A 19695-nucleotide genomic window follows, 5' to 3' on the forward strand; every position below is an offset into this window, starting at 1 on the left:
GGCGGGGGGCAAGCTGGGTGGCGGTGTCGGGGAGGCCGGGCTCTCGAGGCCTGCGGCCCATTACTCGTGGTTTATGAGCATATGCTCTGCAACACAGACTAAAAGCAAATGTTTTCGCACCACAGAGACCTGGTTTTAAGCAACTCCCTGCCACAAAGATGTCTCACCGCAAGCATTTTACTACATTCTTCCAACCTCAGTTTCTTCACAGGCTGGTTGGAGTGATGGATGTGAAAATGCACATCAGATTCTTCGGGAAGTTACCCGTGAAGAGAGTCGCTGGTCATACCCATATCTTTTTGGAAGGCGGGTTTCAAAAACTTCCCACAAAATTAGATAGAATTCAATGAAGAACGATCAGAAGGCGGACGGAGGGGATGGGTCGGGAGAGAGGGGACTATCAAAGAGAAATCCCTGACACTACAATGACGTGTCACCTGATGAGGACATAGGGCTTTTCTGACGGGCTCGGACCCAAAAGCGTGGGGAAAGAGGGAGAGACGGGGCACGTAACCAAGACGGTGTCAGAACAGGAGCACAGACCTCCCAGAACAGAGCCAGGAAAACTATAGCCCAGAAAGAACTGAAAAAACAAAAATCTGAAGCAAGAACAAAAAAAATGACTGCTCAATCTGTGTTTCTGTGTCTTGCTTGTTTGTTTAAAGACTTAAGCCTGATTCCTTGGGGATAATAGTGTCATGTTCACTTTTATAACAGAGAGACCTGAGTTTCTCAGGGCCTGTTTTGCTTTCCCTCAGTTTCTGTCAGTAGTTCTTACTGAGCGCGTGCTCAGGTTTTGTACCGGATGCTGAGCCTTTTATGATGAGGAGATATAATCTTTTCTGCCAAGAGTCTGGTAGTGCAGTAAGAAGGCAGGCATGCAAATATACCAAAACATACCAAAATAATTATAGTACTAGAGGAGAGTACAAAATCCAGGGAAAACATAACTTTAAAAATACCCAAATCTGCCTGGGGCAGGGCGGCCCAGAGTAGGATTCACAGAAAGAATAACATTTAGACTGAAACATCTGTCAGTGAAAAGCTGTACAAACTGGAAGGAGTAATAAATGATTACAAGAACCTACTATAACTTCCTGTTATTTTGAATGAGTTTAGCTCCATTAACCCTAGTGAATTTTTTAGTTTGCCAAAAAAAATATTTTATTAAGATTTTATGAAATAAAATGCCTGGCAAATATTGCAAACAGTAGACAACCAGAGAAATCTCAGAAAACTAAACATTGGCAAACGTTATTCAGATTTTCCATTTTAAGAGGAAAGATTCAATGAAGGACAGTGTTGTGAATTGCGTGACAGGACGGGCTTGGAATTAGAGTGCTAAGGGAGAATTCGGGCTTTGCTCCTCACTGTCGCGTGGCCTCAGCTGAGTTACTGGGCATCTTTGTTCTTTGGTGTCCTTGCTTTGAAATGGGAGAACGAGAGGAGACATTCAGAACTCATAGTGAGGACAACTTAGAAAGTGCTTAGAAAAACACGTAGCACACGGTCAGCTCTCAAGAAGTATGAGCTTTTTTATAATTCTACAAACTAGAGACCGAAGTGGTTGACCTCAAACACAGAACAGATCCCAAACTAAAAGGTTGAGAAGACCTGAGATGGAAAAGGAAGCAGTGATATCTTAGGACCAGGGTGGGCTCACTAATACCAAGTCATCCCAGAGCCCCATCCATTTCCCGTTTGGGCTCAGCCTTATCCTCAAATTTGCTGAAAGCATTTCTGTAGTAAGGCAAGCTAATGGCCCTAAGACACCCACTTCCTAGGGAAAGAAGGATAATGAGATGGCGACTCTCGGGACGGCGATGGTGGTATGGGTGCAGAGGCAACAGCAGCCGACTTTCAGGGAGCACTGTTCATGCAGGTACCTAGAATGTTCCATGCATTGCTGGACTTTGCTTTTAAGCACCTGGAGGGATGGAAGAAAGCACATCATGTTGAGAGGTTGTTTGCAACATATGTATCTTATATCTTGCCAAGAACCAGAGTCCCATCTCTTCAGTGCATTCATTTCAACATTTGGTGAGTTATTTCTAGGACCTGAGCATGATTTTAGGTGCTACTGATAGAGCCTTGAATAAATAAGGTACTTTTCTCCTGGGCCTAACCTTTTCTTGGGGAGGAGAAAGAACAAAAGGGGTATTAAATAAACATTTCAGGCCCTGGCTGGCATTGCTCAGTGGATTGAGTGTGGACTGTGAACCAAAGCATCACAGGTTCGATTCCCAGTCAGGGCACATGCTTGGGTTGCAGGCCACAGCCCCCAGCAACCGCACATTGATGTTTCTCTCTCTCTCTCTCTTTCCCCTTCCCTTCCCTCTCTAAAAATAAATAAATAAAATCTTTAAAATAAATAAATAAATAAACATTTCAATTTGAAGAATGACCAAGTTCAAAAACTTATGAATACATCCAAATCTGTAATAAAAATAAAATCAATGAAAGACACAACTTCAGTGCTACTGAGTATCAGGAACTTCCCAGATATTAGTTGGCATTTGAAACCTGTTCTAAACATATTCTTTGATTAAGTAAATATTTAAATCCCAACTCTGTTTCAGGCATTGAATAAACAGCAGTAAACAAAACAAACAAAAAATCGAGTCTCAGAGAAAGATTTTCTCCAAGATCCAGGTAAGTAGTAAATGGCAACACTGGAATTTGAAAACAAGTTTGAGGACAAAGGCACCAGTTAGGAAGTTATGGAAATTATCTTGATGGCAGGGACAATAGTCATAGCAGAAAAAAGGTCAGATTCTCTTTGAAGGTAAAGGCAGTCTGATTTTTTCACAGAATAAGTGGGCGGAAGACAGGCAGGAGTCAAGAGTGAGCCTGTGACTCAGAGAGTTTGGCCCATGCCATACAATTAAAATGGGGACGGGGAGCTTCCAGAAAAGCTGGTTTGGGGCAAATTCAGAGATTCATCTTGAACGTGTTGACTTCGACACATCCATTACACCTCCGATGTGAGAGTGTGGAGTACAGGGTTGGGTTTACAAGTTCAGGGTAAAGGAGAGCAACTTGGGTTGCAGAAGAATATTTGAGGGTCCATGGCAGTCAGGTGCATAAGGTAGCATTGACTGTGGCCGGGCTCAGACGCCTTGGGTTGCCTTCGGTTGAAGCGGCGAAGTTGCCGTCAGGTCACGGAAAGCAAAGAGCCCGACCCTTTGTCCAGAGTCCAGTGGAGGACAGAGACCGTTTGCTTGTGTGATGGGAGACGGGGTTACAGTGAGCCTCACGGGTGCCGCCAGCTTTGTTTCTGTTGTCGTTGATGTGCTTTTCATTTTGTTTGTTTGTTTAGAAAACTTGACTCTTTTTAAATGCTTGGAAAAATATTTGGCAGTGGTTCTTAAACAGCAGTGCGCATAAGAATGACCTAGGGGTCAGAGCTTGTGAAAAATTTGATTTGTAGGCCTCATTTCTAAAAATGTTTATTCAGCAGCCTGTGAATGAGGCATAGGCAACCACTTTTTCCTTCCAAGCACCCTGGGTAAATACACTCTTAAGTCTAACTTTTCGGAGCAATAATTTTTCTCTCCCGCTGCCTTTGTATTTAGCCCCTATTTCCGTGCTGCTGTGACGAGGGGCTGCAGCTTCTGTGTTTCTGCACTTGATCGGAAGTCGCTCAGACCCCTTTTATACATGGAAGAGCATCACTGGAGGTCAGAGTGGGCCTCTCCCCTGACTCGGCTTTAGCTCAGGCGTAATCTGATCGGTACCTGGATACCAACGTGAGAGTGAGGTGGCGGCCCCCCCCAATGCACAGCAGTCACAGAAGGAAGGAAGATACGCTTCCCTCCCCACTACTCTTAGGGTGCTTCGGTGGACCAAGCACCTAGAAGAAGGCCAGATTGGGGGAGGAGAGGCTGCGATAATATCTGTGCGGGGAGAGCTGGCAAGTCCCCTTCACGCACACCCTTTGCAGGGGCGATGGAAAGCGATGAAACTCTCCAACCTTGAGCCCAGTAGGAGGACTTCAAGGGAAACCTGAAAAGAGCTTTGAAATCTGTTTCTTGCAATTGGGAGATTCAGAGACCCGAAGCCCGAGTCCCATTTGAGAAGTGAAGCTGACGGCAGCCTAGAGTCTGACCCCACCCAGGGAATCTGTCAGGACAGAGAGGCCGACTCCTTGGCAGCAGAGATAGGAGACGCTTCCCACCAAGGTGAGCTCACGCTCTCTGCGTTTGTAGGAACCAGGCACGGATACAGCTTTCCTGTGGATCACTGTGGGACTCACGGAGAGTCGTGACCAGTGGGGCGACCCTGCCAGAGTCACAAGTGCCCCCAAAATAGAGATCTATCCTTTCAGATCAGGGAAAGTATACTTGCTAAGTCATCATTTATATTATATGATGCCTGGGCGTGTCCAGCCTTGTGGTGTCTCTGGGCCACACTGCAAGAAGAAGAGGTGTCTTGGGCCACACATTGAACACATTGTAACCTGTAATCACTCAAAAAAATCCCATGACGTTTTAAGTACATTTATGATTTTGTGTTGGGTTGCTTTAACAGCCATCCTGGGCTGTATGTGGCCCAGGGACCATGGGTTGAACACCCCTGACTCTTCCACCTGAAGCTAATCCTCAGCTCCCCCCCCATAAGTCAATCAGGTTTTTGCTTCCCCTTCTAATAAACAATGAAATTGCTTCTTTGAGATAGAACACACAAAGGTAGGAATTGCTTCTTCAGGATGCACAGATACACTTCCTCTAAGACGTGAGTCTTCTCCACCAGATGCATGAGACTACAACCCTTTTCAATTAACTTCCCTCTTCAGAAGCGGAGACTTAATCCGCAGGGATACATCCCACTCTAGGTCCGCTTGGATGGGGCCAAATGGGAGGCAAATAAAAATTAGTGTGAGGAGGGCTGATGACAGCTTTGATGATGAGGGTGGGTAGGGTGCAGCTGAGGTGGGTGGAAGTCAGATAGCGAAATCGTCTGACGAACGCATCAGAAATTACAACCAACAGCTAATTGCATCCAGCCCTCACTTCTGCCTGCCACTTACCAAGCAGTGTGTCACATGGGCGAGGGACTCGCTGATGGGCCTCTTGTCCTCTGGGTCACTGACTCCAGTCTGATCACCCACAGATAAGTCAGCCACAGTCCACTTTCCAAGACATATTTTATTATAGGTTTCAAAGTAAGAAACGACTTGAGGAAACAAGGAAGCAGAGTATGCATTGAAAACAAAGGCTGAAATCACAACGCCAGGGACATCTGAAGATCATCTGTGGGTAGCTGTATCTCTGGTTGCCGCTGAAGACACCTCTGTTTTCCCTGAGAAATTACTATCATGTGAGGCTTTCACTGCAAATGGAATTTCATTAAGAAGGCGAGTTTGACAAACAGTGGTGTGCCAGGGTGAATGAGTTCTCAAAACCAAACGAAACCAAGCCCTGATTTGTCATGCTTGCCAATGACCAGGGTTACAAACAGCCCCACCATGGCCAGCTTCAAGGACGGCAGTATTTACTAATAACCAGATTGAAAAAATACTTCTAAAAATGTAACAATCAGTTCCCACAAATTAGTGGCAGCCCATCCCGGCACATTGCTGCTTATAATTTAACAAAGATCAATTCTACCAAGTTTCCATAAATATGTGATATAACTTAAATTTCCTGAGAGGTACATAAGTGCAAGAGGAACAAGGCACAGGAGCCCTCTGCCTTCTTGCTCCTCAGAGGATGTTTAGAAAACTACTTCCTAAGGAACCTCTTGGCCTCAGGCTCACCCTGTTCTCAGAGCAATTTCTGTTACACGTAATACAAATATATTTAAATTAGCTTTATGTGTGATACTATTACTTAACATAATGTAGCTTTCTACACATATCCATAAATATTTTAGATTCAGTTAACATGCGATCACGTTATGTAGCTTTCAACAAGAGTCCACAAGGAGCTTATTAATTTAACAGAGTCCCAGACTCGGGCAGGGTGCCATTGCATCGAGTTTGTAACCGTTTGATCGAGGCAGGCTCTTCAAAACGAGGACGGGGATTTGGTTGGGGTCCTCCCTGAGCAACACCCCAGTGCTCCCTGCTCCAGGCAGGGAAGGGAAAAGAAGTTTGCCAAGAAAGGAGAGATCGGTTGAGGCTTCCCCCTACCCACCTTGGGCCGAAAGGGAGTATACCTCCTGAAAGCTGAACCTGTTAAACTTTATTGGCTCATAACGTGATGGCAGAAACGCCAACTCTAACGCTGAGACAGTGATACGGTGGGAAGCCCGCTGGCCCCACGAATCACTAGTTCTGTGGATTGGGACAAGTCATCTGCCTTTGTATACTCGTTGTTAAAATAGTGCCCAAAAATACCTGTCCCATTAAATTTTTAGAGTTGCCCTGTGATATGCAAAAGCACCTTGTAAACCATAGAGAGCCAGCTAAATACGTGAAATTCTTCCACGACATCATACAGCACTGGTAGTCCCAATTTCCGGGGTGAGACCTAGTGATTACCAATGTTTGGTCTGTCTTTCCCATTAACGACGTTTAGATGCACATACAAACAAGGTTTCACGAAGCCCTGTGTGAAGGCACAGAGTGACCCCCTCGACCTACTGGCTCTATAAAGCACCCTGCATCCTGAGGATGAAGAAGTCAGAGGAATTTCCCGAATAAAGTGCATTCCATTCCATGCCACCTGTGCCTCTGTTCCGCTAGCTCTTTAGAGTGTTCTCTGTCCTCTAATATCACATCTGAAGTGGGTGCTGTTGGCCACCCCACCAGTCTGACTACTTTTTATTTAGGAGGGTCCCAGAGGATTGGAGTATGGGAAAAATAAAGTGAAACAGCTCAAGAATATGAGAAAAAGACCAGGCTACAGTGCTAGATCCTTTTAGCATACTAAGTGAGACTCCCATGAGAATAAGGCCTCATTTTTCCACCCAGGGATTCAAAGATTAGACAGACTCTTCAAGGAACTTCTCCCCTGTGGCCAACCATATTCATTTTACCATGGATTAATAGTGTCTTTGCCAAGCCAATGTCAGGGGTAACCAAATACCCTTGGCCCTTCCTCTGAGTCTCTTTCGGATAAGCATGAGAGGTGAGAATCCATAGGCAGAGGAGTTCTGTTTGTTGGGATGTTGATATGTGCACCCAATCTGTAGACATTGAGAACCTGCGTCCTCCAACGCACCCACCAGCATCTTGGCACGTGCTAAAGAGGATGAGGAGACCACATCAGGACTCTAGGCGATGAACTGGGGGTTGGCTAGCAGTAAGATCCCCCAGTACGTGTTATTCTTTAGAACCTGGTATTCGACGTTGAAGATCAAGTCTATGGTATCTCCTTCATGCAACTCATAAATCCCTCCTACATTCTGGATCATAGCATTATTTTTTACATTTTGTATAATGTCTTTGTTTTTGCGGAGCCTCACGTCGAAAGGAGCTGCTTCTCTGTAGGTGGTATTGGGAGCCACCTGGCCATAAATTGAATACACGCCACTCTGAAGTACCTGCAGCTTCCAGTCAGCTACCTGCTTCACGCAAGAGGGCTCGAGAGATACCATTTGCCACTTTGAAGGTAATGGCCCTAGAAGAAATTTACAAGGGAGGGAAAAAAATGGAAAGCACAGTTATTTTATTATTTCATCATCTTCCTATTTACACTTCTTTCCCCTTCATGTATTAATAGGTTGTTTCTTTACCTGGTCTATACTAGTTGTCTCCAACCACCATTGGAATATATTCAGTATCTATCTACTCCTTGTTTAGAGAAATTGCAAATCCTGAGTGTGTCACTTGCTTGGGGAGCTCTAAGGAAATGGATTGGGAATAGAAAAAGGAGTTCATTCTATGGGGCGTTGTGTATCTCATCAATGAGGACTCACACACCGGGACTGTGATAACTAGGGTTGGCAAGCCAGGAAGACTAGTCATGCTTTTCTGTGTAAGCACTGCTTACCATGTGTCACTTCATCAATGAGATGCATCTCCTAAATCCACGTACCATAGTGCTGCCCCCTCTTTGCCTCCCCCTTCACCCCACTGTAGTTTTCTCCATAGAAGGTGTCAGCAGCATTCTATGAATCCAGTTGTCCCTTTATTGTCTCTCTCCCCCTCATTCAAGGCATCTTTGCTCATTGCTAGGTCTTCGGCACCTAAAGGGTTCCTGGGACCTGATATGTGCTCAGTAACCATTTCTTGACTGAGTGATACGTCGTGTTGCTGAACTGGGTGCACTGTGTCTAAATTAGGACCCTTCTCCTCAGTTTGTAGGTACATATCCTTAAAAAACCACTTGAGACACCATCACCAAACCCTCCAAAAAATAGCTACTGGTAAATTCATGAATTTCCAAATGGAGAATTATTTAACTGTTTAAATATAAGTATCCCTAGCTTGATGCTAGCACAGCGGGTGGGAAGAGGGTCAAGACTTAATCATTTGTTTTCATAGGAATATTTGGAATTTACATATTTCCTGATGTTAGTTGTTGATACGCAGCAGTGTGATTTCAGAGCCCCAGGAGGTGCTTTTACCACCCAAAATGCTTATTTAGCTTGTTCTCTAATTCTCCATGATTGTTGCTACAGGGGGCAGAGCCTTTATCCCATAATTAGAAGAAACCCCTCATGAGAACATGCCCAGGAAGAAGTAACACATTGTGTAAAATTCGTATTTACATATAACTGACCGATATAAGACTCTGAGTACAGATTTCACAGGATCACAAAGAAAAGATCATTAGAGCAAGAAGCAAAGTCTGTGTGGGTGTTCCTGGAGCCCAGTGAATGGCGTCTGGCTTGACACGTGATAGGCAGTAGCCAATAGGCTAGCAAGTCACCAGGAAGAAGTGTTCCTGGTTCTCGTACTTAGTTCTCTGACTTAGTTCCGTGATAGGGGCCACTCCATTCACTAGAAAAGCAGAAACATATCACAAAGACAGAGACGAGCAAGTGGAGGTCCCCCAAATCCCACGAGCCCAGGAAGCCTGGCGGTTTGAGCTGCATTGGAAGCAGGGGTGCTGTTTGTCTCCAGAAACTTTCTCTCACAGCTGAAAATGTGTGTTGGGCCCGAAACCCAGAAAAAAACCCAAATGCATTTATTTGCATTTTTGCATGTATTCTAAGACATGGCCTAAGGCTCCATTTAACTGTGTACTGTAGTGTGTTTTCTAAGCAAATACCAAGTCACTAGAAGGGAAAGTGACTCGGAAACTGAGAGGAGAGAAGAAAGAAGCAGAGGAAGTGGCCACTCCCCACAACTCTCCTTCCTCTTCTATACATTTATAAACAAAAATAGCACCACACACATACTCTCTCTGCTAGACACTGGCAATGTGTAAAATGGGAGAAGGACTTTGAGTTTGTCAGAGAAATCTGAACTGTGTTCTTACTAGAACCTTGAATTAAAAGTAGGCTCCAGGATCTCAGATGCCCGGGCCTGTAAAGGTGCTGTGCGTTCCTGCCCAGAAATGCGACCTTCACCGGGCACCACTGGTCTATCTGGTTGACCTCAAAAGCCTCAGCTCCTAGACCACAGGCGGGCCCGTGATAAGCAGTTGGAAATAGTAGCTGAAGAATGGCTACAATAGGATAAAGGCTTCCTTCACAGCATTGGAACTTGCCTTCTTGCATCAAATGCTAAGAAAAGGAAGAAGGAGGCATACAAGACAGGCTACTCACCAAACTTAGCGACACAAGGCTTGCCGGCAGTCTGTAGGGAAAGAGAAAAGGAAATTAATCAGGACGATGACCACACCACAACTGTCTTAATTGATTTATTTAGAGCCTCAAATTCCTGAGGCAAACTTCTTTTGCTAGCCAGGAGAAAAAAAAAATCCTCCCTTGACTTTGTCTCGGCTCTCTCAGCTTCCCTTTACAGACGTCTGGCTTCGTACTTGACCTTTCATTACCTAACTACCCTCTTGACTCTTCCAGGCAAAAGCTGAGATCTCATGCCCTCCACCTAACCTCTTCCTGCAGGACAACTACTCCAGCCCGGACTCTCATCCCCTTGGGCCACAGAAATGTTCTATAAACACTATTCTCCCCACTCCAGTGCTTGCACAAGGTAGCCCCTTGACATTTATGAATAAAATAACAGAATTTCTATTTATGTTTATTTTTATGTTAAGTAATAAGAGATTACACACTATAGAAATATTTACAACTGAGGTTCACAAAACCACCCTTATTTAATAGTCAGACAATCACGCGTTATACAGAGTAACTGAAAAACCCTGAGGAGAACTGAGTTTCAAGCTGTTGCAACATACCACAATTTACAGGCTGCAAGAAGCCATTAGTGTGGTTAATTTTTTGAACACAGGCATTTGAATGCTAATGCCTTTAAATGCCTCTACTAAGATCAAGTACAATAAAAAAAAATGTACTGTGTAAAGTTTATTGGTTTCCTGGTGGCCAAATGCTTAACAGACTTTTGGAAGTTAAAGACATTGCATCTTTTTAAATAGGATTTCTCTGTCTGCTGGGACAGGAATACATTAAAGGAGGCCAGGGCAAGGGAGTGAGACCAGCTAAGAGATCCTTGTAGGCATCTGGGCAAGAAAGCATGGTGCCTCTCGCCAAGGTTCTAGCAGGTAGACAGGGTGATCAGGGACTGGAAAGAGAGCCAGCAGGAGTCCCGACTTGGGTACAGGGATGATAAGATGAAAAGAGACAGAGAAGACCCCAAGATGTGGGATATGAGTCATTGGAATGAATCAATGAAATGAGCAAGGCTTAAGAGTAGTTCATCGTGGGGAAAGAGTGAACCATGGGTTCTTGGAATAGCCAAGTGTCGGGGGCTTACTAGATATCTGATAGATATCCATTGGATGAGTGAGGATGGAATTTAAGGTTCTGATGACATCAGTTTGGAGTCTCCAGCTGTTAGGTGACACTTTGAGACATGAGCCTGCATGAGATCATCCAGCCAGTGAGCGTAGACAGAGAAGATCACCAGGACAGCGCGGTGTCCAGAGGTCAGGGAATGAGGAAGAACTGGCAAAGGAGCTTCAAAAGGAAAGGGAAGGGGTTCAGAAAGTGAACGTGACAGTGTGGCGTTTGGAAACCAAGAGAAAAAAAAATGTTTTCAGGAAAGAGGAGTGATCGTCTGGGTCAAATGCTTTTGATAGGTCAAGAAAGAAGAGGACAGAGGGTGGACCAATGGATGGGCAGTCACTGGGTCCTCAGCAAAAGTACAGTCTGTGATATAATGAGGCAGAAACTTAATCTGAATGAATTTACGAGTAAGTGAGAAAAAAAGAAGTTGGAGGAGTTTCGCCATCAGGGAGCACAGAAACATGGAATAGAATCTGGTTGGGGATGAGAGGGCGGAGAGATTCTTCTTGTTTGTTTGCTTCTGGTTCTGTTGTCTGAAGATGAGAGGGGTGAAGGCGTGGTTATCTGTTGCCATTTGAAGGCCATGTTTCAGTAAGGTGCAGAGGGGTGGTAATGTGAAGAGCTGGGAGATCACCACTGAGCCAATGTCCTGGAGTCGGTAAGAGAGGACAGAATCTAGTCCACGGGTGGACTGAAATAGATGCATGAGCAATTCATACATCGGGACAAGAGGAAAACACAGTATACGTGAACAAAATTGCAGGAGGGTGCTCCAGGAGGCCGAGGAAGTTGGGAACTCTTCCCTGGCTCCTCAACTTTCTCACAGAACCCGGAGGCAAGGGTATCAGGTGAGGCAATGGGGAAGAGACATTGGATCTTTAAGGGGAAGTCACGGGAATGAAATAGAGGAGGCAGCGGAGTCTTTTCCCTTGGCTACACTCAGCTATGAAAGACACGAAGCAGTTGGATTTGTTCAGTGCTGTCAGTGTTCCAGGACTGCGGTTTCGAGATTAAAACATAGTGAAGAGAGAGAGAGACAGGTGAGTGGGTCAACGCAAGGTTAGGGTTATAACAGTAAACCATGGGGTTTCAGCTGTGGAAGGAAGGAAGGAAAGGCAAGAATGGAGTAAAGCCCAACTTTATTTTAAATTTTAAGAATATACAAACTCGTCCTGGCCAGTGTGGCTTGGTTAGATGGAGCACTGCCCCATGTACCAAAAGGTCACAGGTTCCGTTCCTGGTCCAGGCACAGGCCTAGGCTGCGGATTTGGTCCCTGGTTGGAGGGTGCCTACGGGAGGCGACCGATGGATGTTTCTCACGCTGATGTTTCTGTCTCTCTCCCTCCCTTTCTCTTTCCCCCTCCCTTCTTCTCTCTCTAAAATCAATAAATGTATCCTTGGGTGAGGATTAAAAATAAAAACTAAATTAAGAAAAAAGAATGTAAAAACATTGCAGCATGGAAGAAGAGTATAAAAAATCCAGTATCATGATATGGTAAGCACGCACTCAGGGGTGCGTCCTTCCATCTGGATTTGCATTCCTTTGTGAGGTGCTTTTTCAGTGATGACCGTCAAGACCATGAATCCAGTGAGTTAAATTAGAATATAACCTTCAAATCATTGTCTCATAAAGTGTGAATCCAAGATAAGAAAATAAAAGCAACATTTCACAAATTATTAAAATATGAGTTCAATTACTTTAAAAGTGTTTGTTAGATATTAACATGATATTTTGGTGAAAGCAAAATGGTTTTGCACTGTGATTAAACTACATTAAGCGTATTATTTGGTTCATTCTTATACATTTCTATCTTGCGCATTTTTTAAAATATATAGTATTAGTACTTTTATATAATTTATAATAGCATATATTTGGGAGTTGAAATAAAAATAAAACACATTTTGAGTTGAATAGGGGGTGCAGTCAAACAGTTAGAAAGCCACTCTTGCAGAATAAATCACTGGATTCCCACAACTGTGTTTGTTTTTGCGCCAATTCATTCTCATCTCGAGCTTTCTTAGAAGAGATGTTGAAATTCCATTTGGAATTTTTTAACTCATGAGAGGCATGTGACAGGGAGTCCCTTCATTTCCATTTCCTCGTTTAGAAAATAAGAAAACTAATAGCACCTGGTTCATTGAACTCGGTCTTGATTTAACTGAGGTCATTCTTGTGAAGGGCTTTGCCCTGGTAGTCTGTCTGGTCTTGCTCAGTAAATGGTAGCTGTACTGAGACTGATGCTGATTATTAGGAAGATTTTACTACAGCCTTAAGCACCTATGTTCCCAATGTCATATACTGGCATTGTAAGCAAGAGAAACAAATGTAATTTATGGCCCTTTCCTCTTAAGAAGTTTACAGTCTTTCTAGAAAGACCTGATTTCATGCATGGAACAACTGGATAACAATCTAAATATAAATGGATGCCAAAGTTTAAGCCGCAGATAATATCTGTGCTCTGTATTCTCATGTACAAAGATTGTGGAAAAACTTAAGCTTGCAGGCCAGTTGCCAGCAACAGAAATCCCGCACGCTGTCTCATGGGCTGCTTTCATATCTACAGAAGTGCCAGAAACCACCATTGTAACATTCTCTGATCATCACCACCAATAAAAATCTGTCCAATCACAAAAATCATCTATCTGGCAGTGAGGTACAGTCTTTGGTTGAGGAAGTGAAATAAACGAGGAATACCCATATTGTCAGAGGTCTTGAAATCTAACTTCAGTGTATTGTCATTAATAATTATGGCACAAATATAAACCACCATAATCTTGTAAGAGGCTACCGTGGGTCAGGCACCGTACTGCTTCATTAATCCTTACCCCAACTGTGTAAAATGAAAATTGACAACATGCTCCTTTGCAGATGTGGAAATGAGTGTACCAGAGATTAAGTAACTAGCCCCAGGCCAAGCAGCTGATAAGAGGCCCGGCTGAGATGACTCACAGGGCTCACCCCTGCCACTCCGTGGGATGGCTTCTATTTATATTCTGATAATGTATGGAAGATTTCATGTTCACTCCTAAATAAGCATACGTGACTTTCAGCTTCAACTTTGATTTGGTTCATTTTTGCTGAAGAAGTTGCTCTTGGAACCCTGCTTGATTTAAGCCAAGATCTACATAATTGGGTTCAAATGGCAAAAGCTTAATAATTCCTCCTCCAAACCAACCCTCATCTCGAATCATCCTCTGGAAACAGAGTTTTCTGAGCTTTTTCAGCAGAAGCACAGCTTCCCCTTTTGGAAGTACCCTCCATGTCATCGAAGCAGGGGACTCTTCTGAGCACTTAGCTTCGTAGGGACAACTTCTGTGAAGTTTTCTTCCCCGAGAACTAGACCAAACCACTTGGGCTTGTAGCCAACCCTTTTCAGCAGACTGAAAATGGGAGGGGAAAAAAAAAAGTACTTTTTCCCCAGAGAAATTTCTGTTGGTGCAGAAGGAGCTGATCTTCCTGTCTAAAGCTTTGTGAATTGGGGCACAGAGAAACAGGAAAGTGGGATTTTTGTATATAGAAGCAAAGAGTGGAGATTAAAATAATCTAAACTCCAAGGCTCATGGATATTGTACGACAGTGGAAGCGGCCCCTGGTAATGACTCACCATCCACTAGCCACTAAGCCCTCTTTTCCAAATATGTTTATTTGTGGTTAATATGGAAAGGTCAGGGCAGGCGATGAAAAGTGGAATACAAGAGCTAGAATTGCTCGTCAGGCCGCTGGCCTTTCCCGTAGGGAATACACCTCCGTGGCATCCTGCCAGTATAGTTCCCCGAAAACCTATCAAACACCTCTAAATCTGCAACAAACTCTGGGCTCTTTCTTTAGAGGCAGAACCTTTCACCAAGAAGCTGCAAGTTGTCTGGGAAAGGAGGTCCAGAACCAGGGCTCAAGTACATGGGACTGGTCAAGTTCAATTCTGATGAGAGGTATCCCCCTTCCCCCTGGAACTACTAGATGCCCTCTGTCCCTTTGCAAGAGCCACTGTGTTCTGTTGAGAAAGGCACTTTTCTATGCATTGGGTCCCCATTCATGTGCAGGATGAGAAGACACATAACATGTCCTATGTTCCTCAAGGTCATCTGGCTAATGAGACTTGAGTTTTAGCAGTCTTTAGAAGGAAAAAGCACTTCCAGACTGGAGCTATTGCTATTCTTTCCCTTGCCCTGCTTCAGAAATCCAAACACTCAGAACTCCTGACAGTTCTGTCTTTCTGTGCAAAGCTTCACTGCCCCTGAAAATGCAGACTCCGGCTTGCTACCTTCCCCGAGGGAGCGGAGGTGCGGTTAGCCATGCTTCTGGGCTCTCGCGTGTACTCAGGTGATACAAGCCAACGGGCTCCTGTGTGAAAATGCAGGCAAAGCTACACTGGCCCCAGTGAAACACCAACAACTACAGCGTGCTGCTTGCTCCTGCATGTTTCCCCTCAATTGCTTTCAAATCTCTTAAGGGGTAGGACTGTATCTTTGAGACCCTCACTGACCGATCCCCTCAGAAAGATGTTTCCGCAGACCCTGATTTCATGTTGCAGCCCTTTCTTAAATGCACCACCTCATTCTCCCCAAGGCTTAGAACCCTCGAACATAGCCCCAATGGACTAGACCCTAAATGACATAAAGCATTTTGGCTTTTCCTTCTGGTCAGGGCTGTGCAGTCAACAGCCAGAGAAACCTGTAATAATTAAGGACCTACTGGGTCTGCATTTCCTTCACTAGACCCACCACTTGGACTGGAGCTCAATGGGAAATTCCTAATAAGCATCAGGGGTTTCCCAAACAGGAATGAGTTTCACCCTTTCTCCACGAAGAAACTGAGGACAAGAGAGATGAAATGTCCTTCTCGAAGTTATGCAGCTGGTTCTTGGGAGGCCTAGAACCAGAATCCAGACCTTCTTACTCCGAGTTCAGTGCCGTTTCCCTCCTCAAAGTCACCGTAACCACCTGTCACTTACCTTGTTCTACCTCCCACCATCTTTGTGTGTCGCCTCCCTCAGTTAGACTAGAGTTTGCATCCCATTCCTTGAGAGCAAGCGTCATGTTTTACACCTTTTTATTCCACCAAGAGCACTTCTTTAACAAAGTTCCAGAAAGGGAAAAAATACTCCACAGGCATCTGTCAAAGGACTGACTTAAGTGATTCCATCTATCTCGGTTCTGCAGCCAACATTTAGCGTTTCTCATTCCTTTCATTTCCAAACACTCAGATGAGCCTCCGAAAGCACACGCCATGACCAAGTTGAAATCACATTTCTGTTACTTCTACCCCCATGCCTCTTCCCTTCCACCAGCTCTAACAGTACTGAGTGGCCCCACCCGTAACCAGGCTGACAAAAGACAGAAGGATTATAATCAACAGCAACCTCAGGTACTACCATTGTCTCCTCACCTTGAATGGGAGAAGGCAGAAGACGACCGTACTGGAGAAGCCAACCAGTAGCACAATGACTACCGAGAAGACCCACGGCTTCCAGCCTGGCCTCTGCGCTCCTGCAGGGGCTGCACAGTGCAAAGGCAGATTCTCCATGTGTTCCAAACTCATTCTCTGCAGGAATGAGAGCAGCGGGAAGCAGAGGTTCGCAAGTGATGGGCCGGTGATGCAACAGCTCGATTTTGTCGTATGATAATTAGTAGTGGGTGTGAAGGGGCGGGGTTTCTCTCTGATCGTGGCTTTTGGAAAAATGATACTCTGAGTCTCATGTTGGGACCAGGCCAAATGTACTCACTCAGCAGAATGGAAGGCTTAAAAAAAAAAGAGCCGACCCAAGTAAAGAGAATGGAAGAGAAAAAAAAAAACAACGCAAGGGAAGTTCACAAGGAAAATTTCTTCCCTGGAGCAAGAGGAAGTGCAGTGCAATGCAGCATTAGAAATTGTTTCCAGATAGGAAAATTACTTTTTGTAAGAAGAAGTAAAATCTCAGATAAGGTTCTTTCATACTTCAGATGTGATATGATTGCTATGGCAGGGTAGTGAAAGGTAGGAAGGCTAAGATGCAGGGTTTAGAAAATATACTTTCCTTCCTTCGGAGGACATAAAATACATTCCCTCTGAGAGGGTCTCTAGCAAACACCAGGGGAATACTAGAATTTGACATGAAATGTACATAACCACCACAAGCTCAGTTCTCTTCTTCTATCTCAGTATATTGAAACCCTGATAACTCAAGGCTGGCATCAAACAGAAATAATCATACAAAAGGGTATTCTCTTGTGCCATCCCCCCCCCCACCGCCCTGCCCCAGTCTGAGCTTGCACTCTATCCCCCGCCCCCCCCCCAGAAAAGAACTTTGAACTTTCTTCCTGGCACTCAACATGCTGATTAACTATAAAACTGAGAAAGTCCTCTGGTTCTCTGTGCCTCGGTCTTTCCATCTGTTACTTGGGAAACCTATGTTGTTTCCAGGATTCTAACACCACGTGACGGAAAGACCTTGGGTTTTGAACTTGAGCCTAAGAAGGACCTGGAGCTGCCCGGCTCTTACCCACGCCCTTACCCACTCAGCGGCCTCCACACGGCGCTGGACTCCTCGGTTTCTTTCACTGTAACACGGAGCTTGTCTCCCCTTCACAAGGCTTTTTGGAGAGTGAAATAAATGTCAAAGGCCTGTCTCAGCAGAGGTGCTCCGTGATTATTTATCTCTTCCCCACCCTTCTTCACGATGTGGTGAAAAATGAACCCATTATAAAATCCTAGAAAAAGAATGATTTTTAAAATATTTACCACAGGGCGTACTTCAGCTAAAGTTCATTTAAATAACAGGAGGTGAGAGGAAAGCATTTGGAAGATAATTTTTCTTTCATCTAACAGGAAGTTAAAGATTTTAAAAATCAGAACAAAAGCCCGAAGACGTAACTGTTCATTTCCAAAGGAGGAAGCTGAGAGGAACGTAGGGAGTGGCCCCTCCCACCACCGACGGCTGGGAAACTGCAGAAACCCTATAAGCCCTTTGATAACCCCACCGCCTTCCCGGAGAACCACACTGTTTGCTGCAGTTTCTAGGGGAGCTGTCCAGTTTTGACTGGGCTCTGTTTCACCCTGATTACCAAACTGTCCCCGAAGAAGAGACTCACAGAGGCACACAGCAATAATCATTCAGTACCGCCCTGCTTTCCTGGCTTTGAACTCGATGGGGTGATGTAATGAGCAAGGCCCCGACTCCAGCGGAGGGGCGATGCAGCGTGCCTGCGACTGGTGTACCTGTATCACGCCTGCAGTGCACGTGCACGAGCTCCACCCTTTAAACCGACCCCTGAGTGGTTGCACGGTCTCCTGCACGCTTCTCTGGCCTGCTTCCTTTTCCTGACTCCTCTCCAACTTCAGAGGGAATTAAGTCCCTCTGCTTAGTCACTTCAGTAAATGTTTATTCAAATGGGGAGCTCTTCCAAATAAAACCCAGCTCCTCCTCCTGCCCTTAACCAAGGTAAGGCTCTGGTATGTCCGGATTATTTTAACCTTACAAAAGTCTAAAAACGATGGCTTATCTCAATGCATTCCTCTTTTCATGAAACGGGGTTCAAAAACGAAGAAACTTCAGGTTAGAACAAGTGACAGTAGGGAACACTTTCTGATCTTCTGAAGCAGTGAGTCACCCCTGGTATCTCTTTGATGCAAGCCATCAGCATTGCCACCTCAGGATGTGACAGGCGGTAAATGCGCGGCAAACCCACGCTTCTGGATTTACAGCCCGGCCCCGGGTCACATACCTGGAATGAGATTTTCTCAATTAAGTCCAACTAGTGAATCCATGTTGAACATTTACCATTGGCTCACTCCTGTGCTAGGAGTTTGGGGGGGTTAGAAAATAAGTCACAGATGGCAAGGTATTTTCTGCCCGACTAGATTAAAACCTTACACACAGGGACACAGGTGCCGAGGTGAGTAACATAGGACAGAGCCTCAAAGAACAGAAAGATCTAGATAAGCAGAAGTAGTAAGAAGAAAAGTTGGAAATAGAAGGTTTGAGAGGACAGAGGCAGGAACTCACACTAGTTCTGGAAGGAATGCAGAAACATGAGGGACAAACATTCAGAAGCATGAATATCTGTGAACGTTAGAGATTGAAAAAAGTAAGTGTGCGCAATGACAAAGCACCAGACTTTTGAATAGTCTAGCAGTTTTCATTTAGGAACTGCAAAATGAGGAACTTCGGAAAAATGAGCAACAACTGTACTCATTTTGTGACAAATGCATTTGTCTTTGGTTTAAAGATACATAGGTACGTGATAGATAGATAGATGGATAGATAAGTAGATAAATATGATACATAAATAAGATTTTAAACTTGGAATTTTAAGAAGGCAACAACAGTATCTGTTAAGATTTATAAATGTCTACTCTATAAATATAAAGTATTATATATAGCTCAATATACATAAATGGATGTATATGTACATCTATACATACACACACACATATATATACATGTTTGCATATTATGTGTACAATAAATTTTAACAGATACACTGAGATTTCATATATCAATGTCCAGATCATTTTCTCCATGGAACTAACAGCAATCCTGTTCAGGGGGGCAGTCTAGGAAATAGTTTGAATTCAAACTATGGTTTTTTTCCATGACATGGGACCCTCTTCTATGCCCCGAACTGTCTCATCGTGTGATGTTTTTGCGTGTCCCCTTTCCAGGAGCCCTTACCAGATTCTCTGTTGTTCTTCTATGTCTCACTGGCTCAAATGCAGCCTTTAAGTCACGAACCTAGTGGTCACGCTCCACAGAGTCCCTCCTGTGTCACCTACCTGCCTTACGGCTCATCTCTGAGAACGGCCGCGTGAGATGCTAGGTTCCTGTCTCTCTAGCCTGCGTCCTCTGTGTGAGTGACTTCTTGTTTTGTGGGGGGGAGGGGTCTTTTCTAGGCAAG

The 19695-nt window shown here is 44.5% G+C and overlaps 1 protein-coding gene across 3 annotated transcripts; it reads right to left on the reverse strand.

The window, feature by feature from the left end:
• Nucleotides 1-5132: 5132 nt before the first annotated feature.
• On the reverse strand, nucleotides 5133-19652 carry TNFSF18 (TNF superfamily member 18). 3 transcript variants are annotated; one of them, XM_045838656.1, is made up of 5 exons: nucleotides 19574-19652; nucleotides 17313-17508; nucleotides 16208-16363; nucleotides 9661-9691; nucleotides 5133-7565 (listed from the first exon to the last, which is right to left on the reverse strand). In XM_045838656.1, the coding sequence occupies exons 3-5, from the start codon at nucleotides 16358-16360 to the stop codon at nucleotides 7219-7221; spliced, it is 531 nt and encodes a 176-aa protein (XP_045694612.1). In that variant the 5' UTR covers nucleotides 16361-16363; nucleotides 17313-17508; nucleotides 19574-19652; the 3' UTR covers nucleotides 5133-7218. The 3 variants fall into 3 exon arrangements, with proteins under 3 accessions (XP_045694612.1, XP_045694613.1, XP_045694611.1); XM_045838657.1 differs by having other exon boundaries at nucleotides 17313-17391; nucleotides 19574-19644; XM_045838655.1 differs by lacking the exon at nucleotides 19574-19652 and adding an exon at nucleotides 17890-18084.
• Between the last annotated feature and the right edge of the window lie 43 nt (nucleotides 19653-19695).

Source organism: Phyllostomus hastatus, unplaced genomic scaffold (genome assembly GCF_019186645.2).
Source record: "Phyllostomus hastatus isolate PE091 unplaced genomic scaffold, TTU_PhHast_1.1 phas_contig_283, whole genome shotgun sequence".
Lineage (NCBI taxonomy): Eukaryota > Metazoa > Chordata > Mammalia > Chiroptera > Phyllostomidae > Phyllostomus > Phyllostomus hastatus.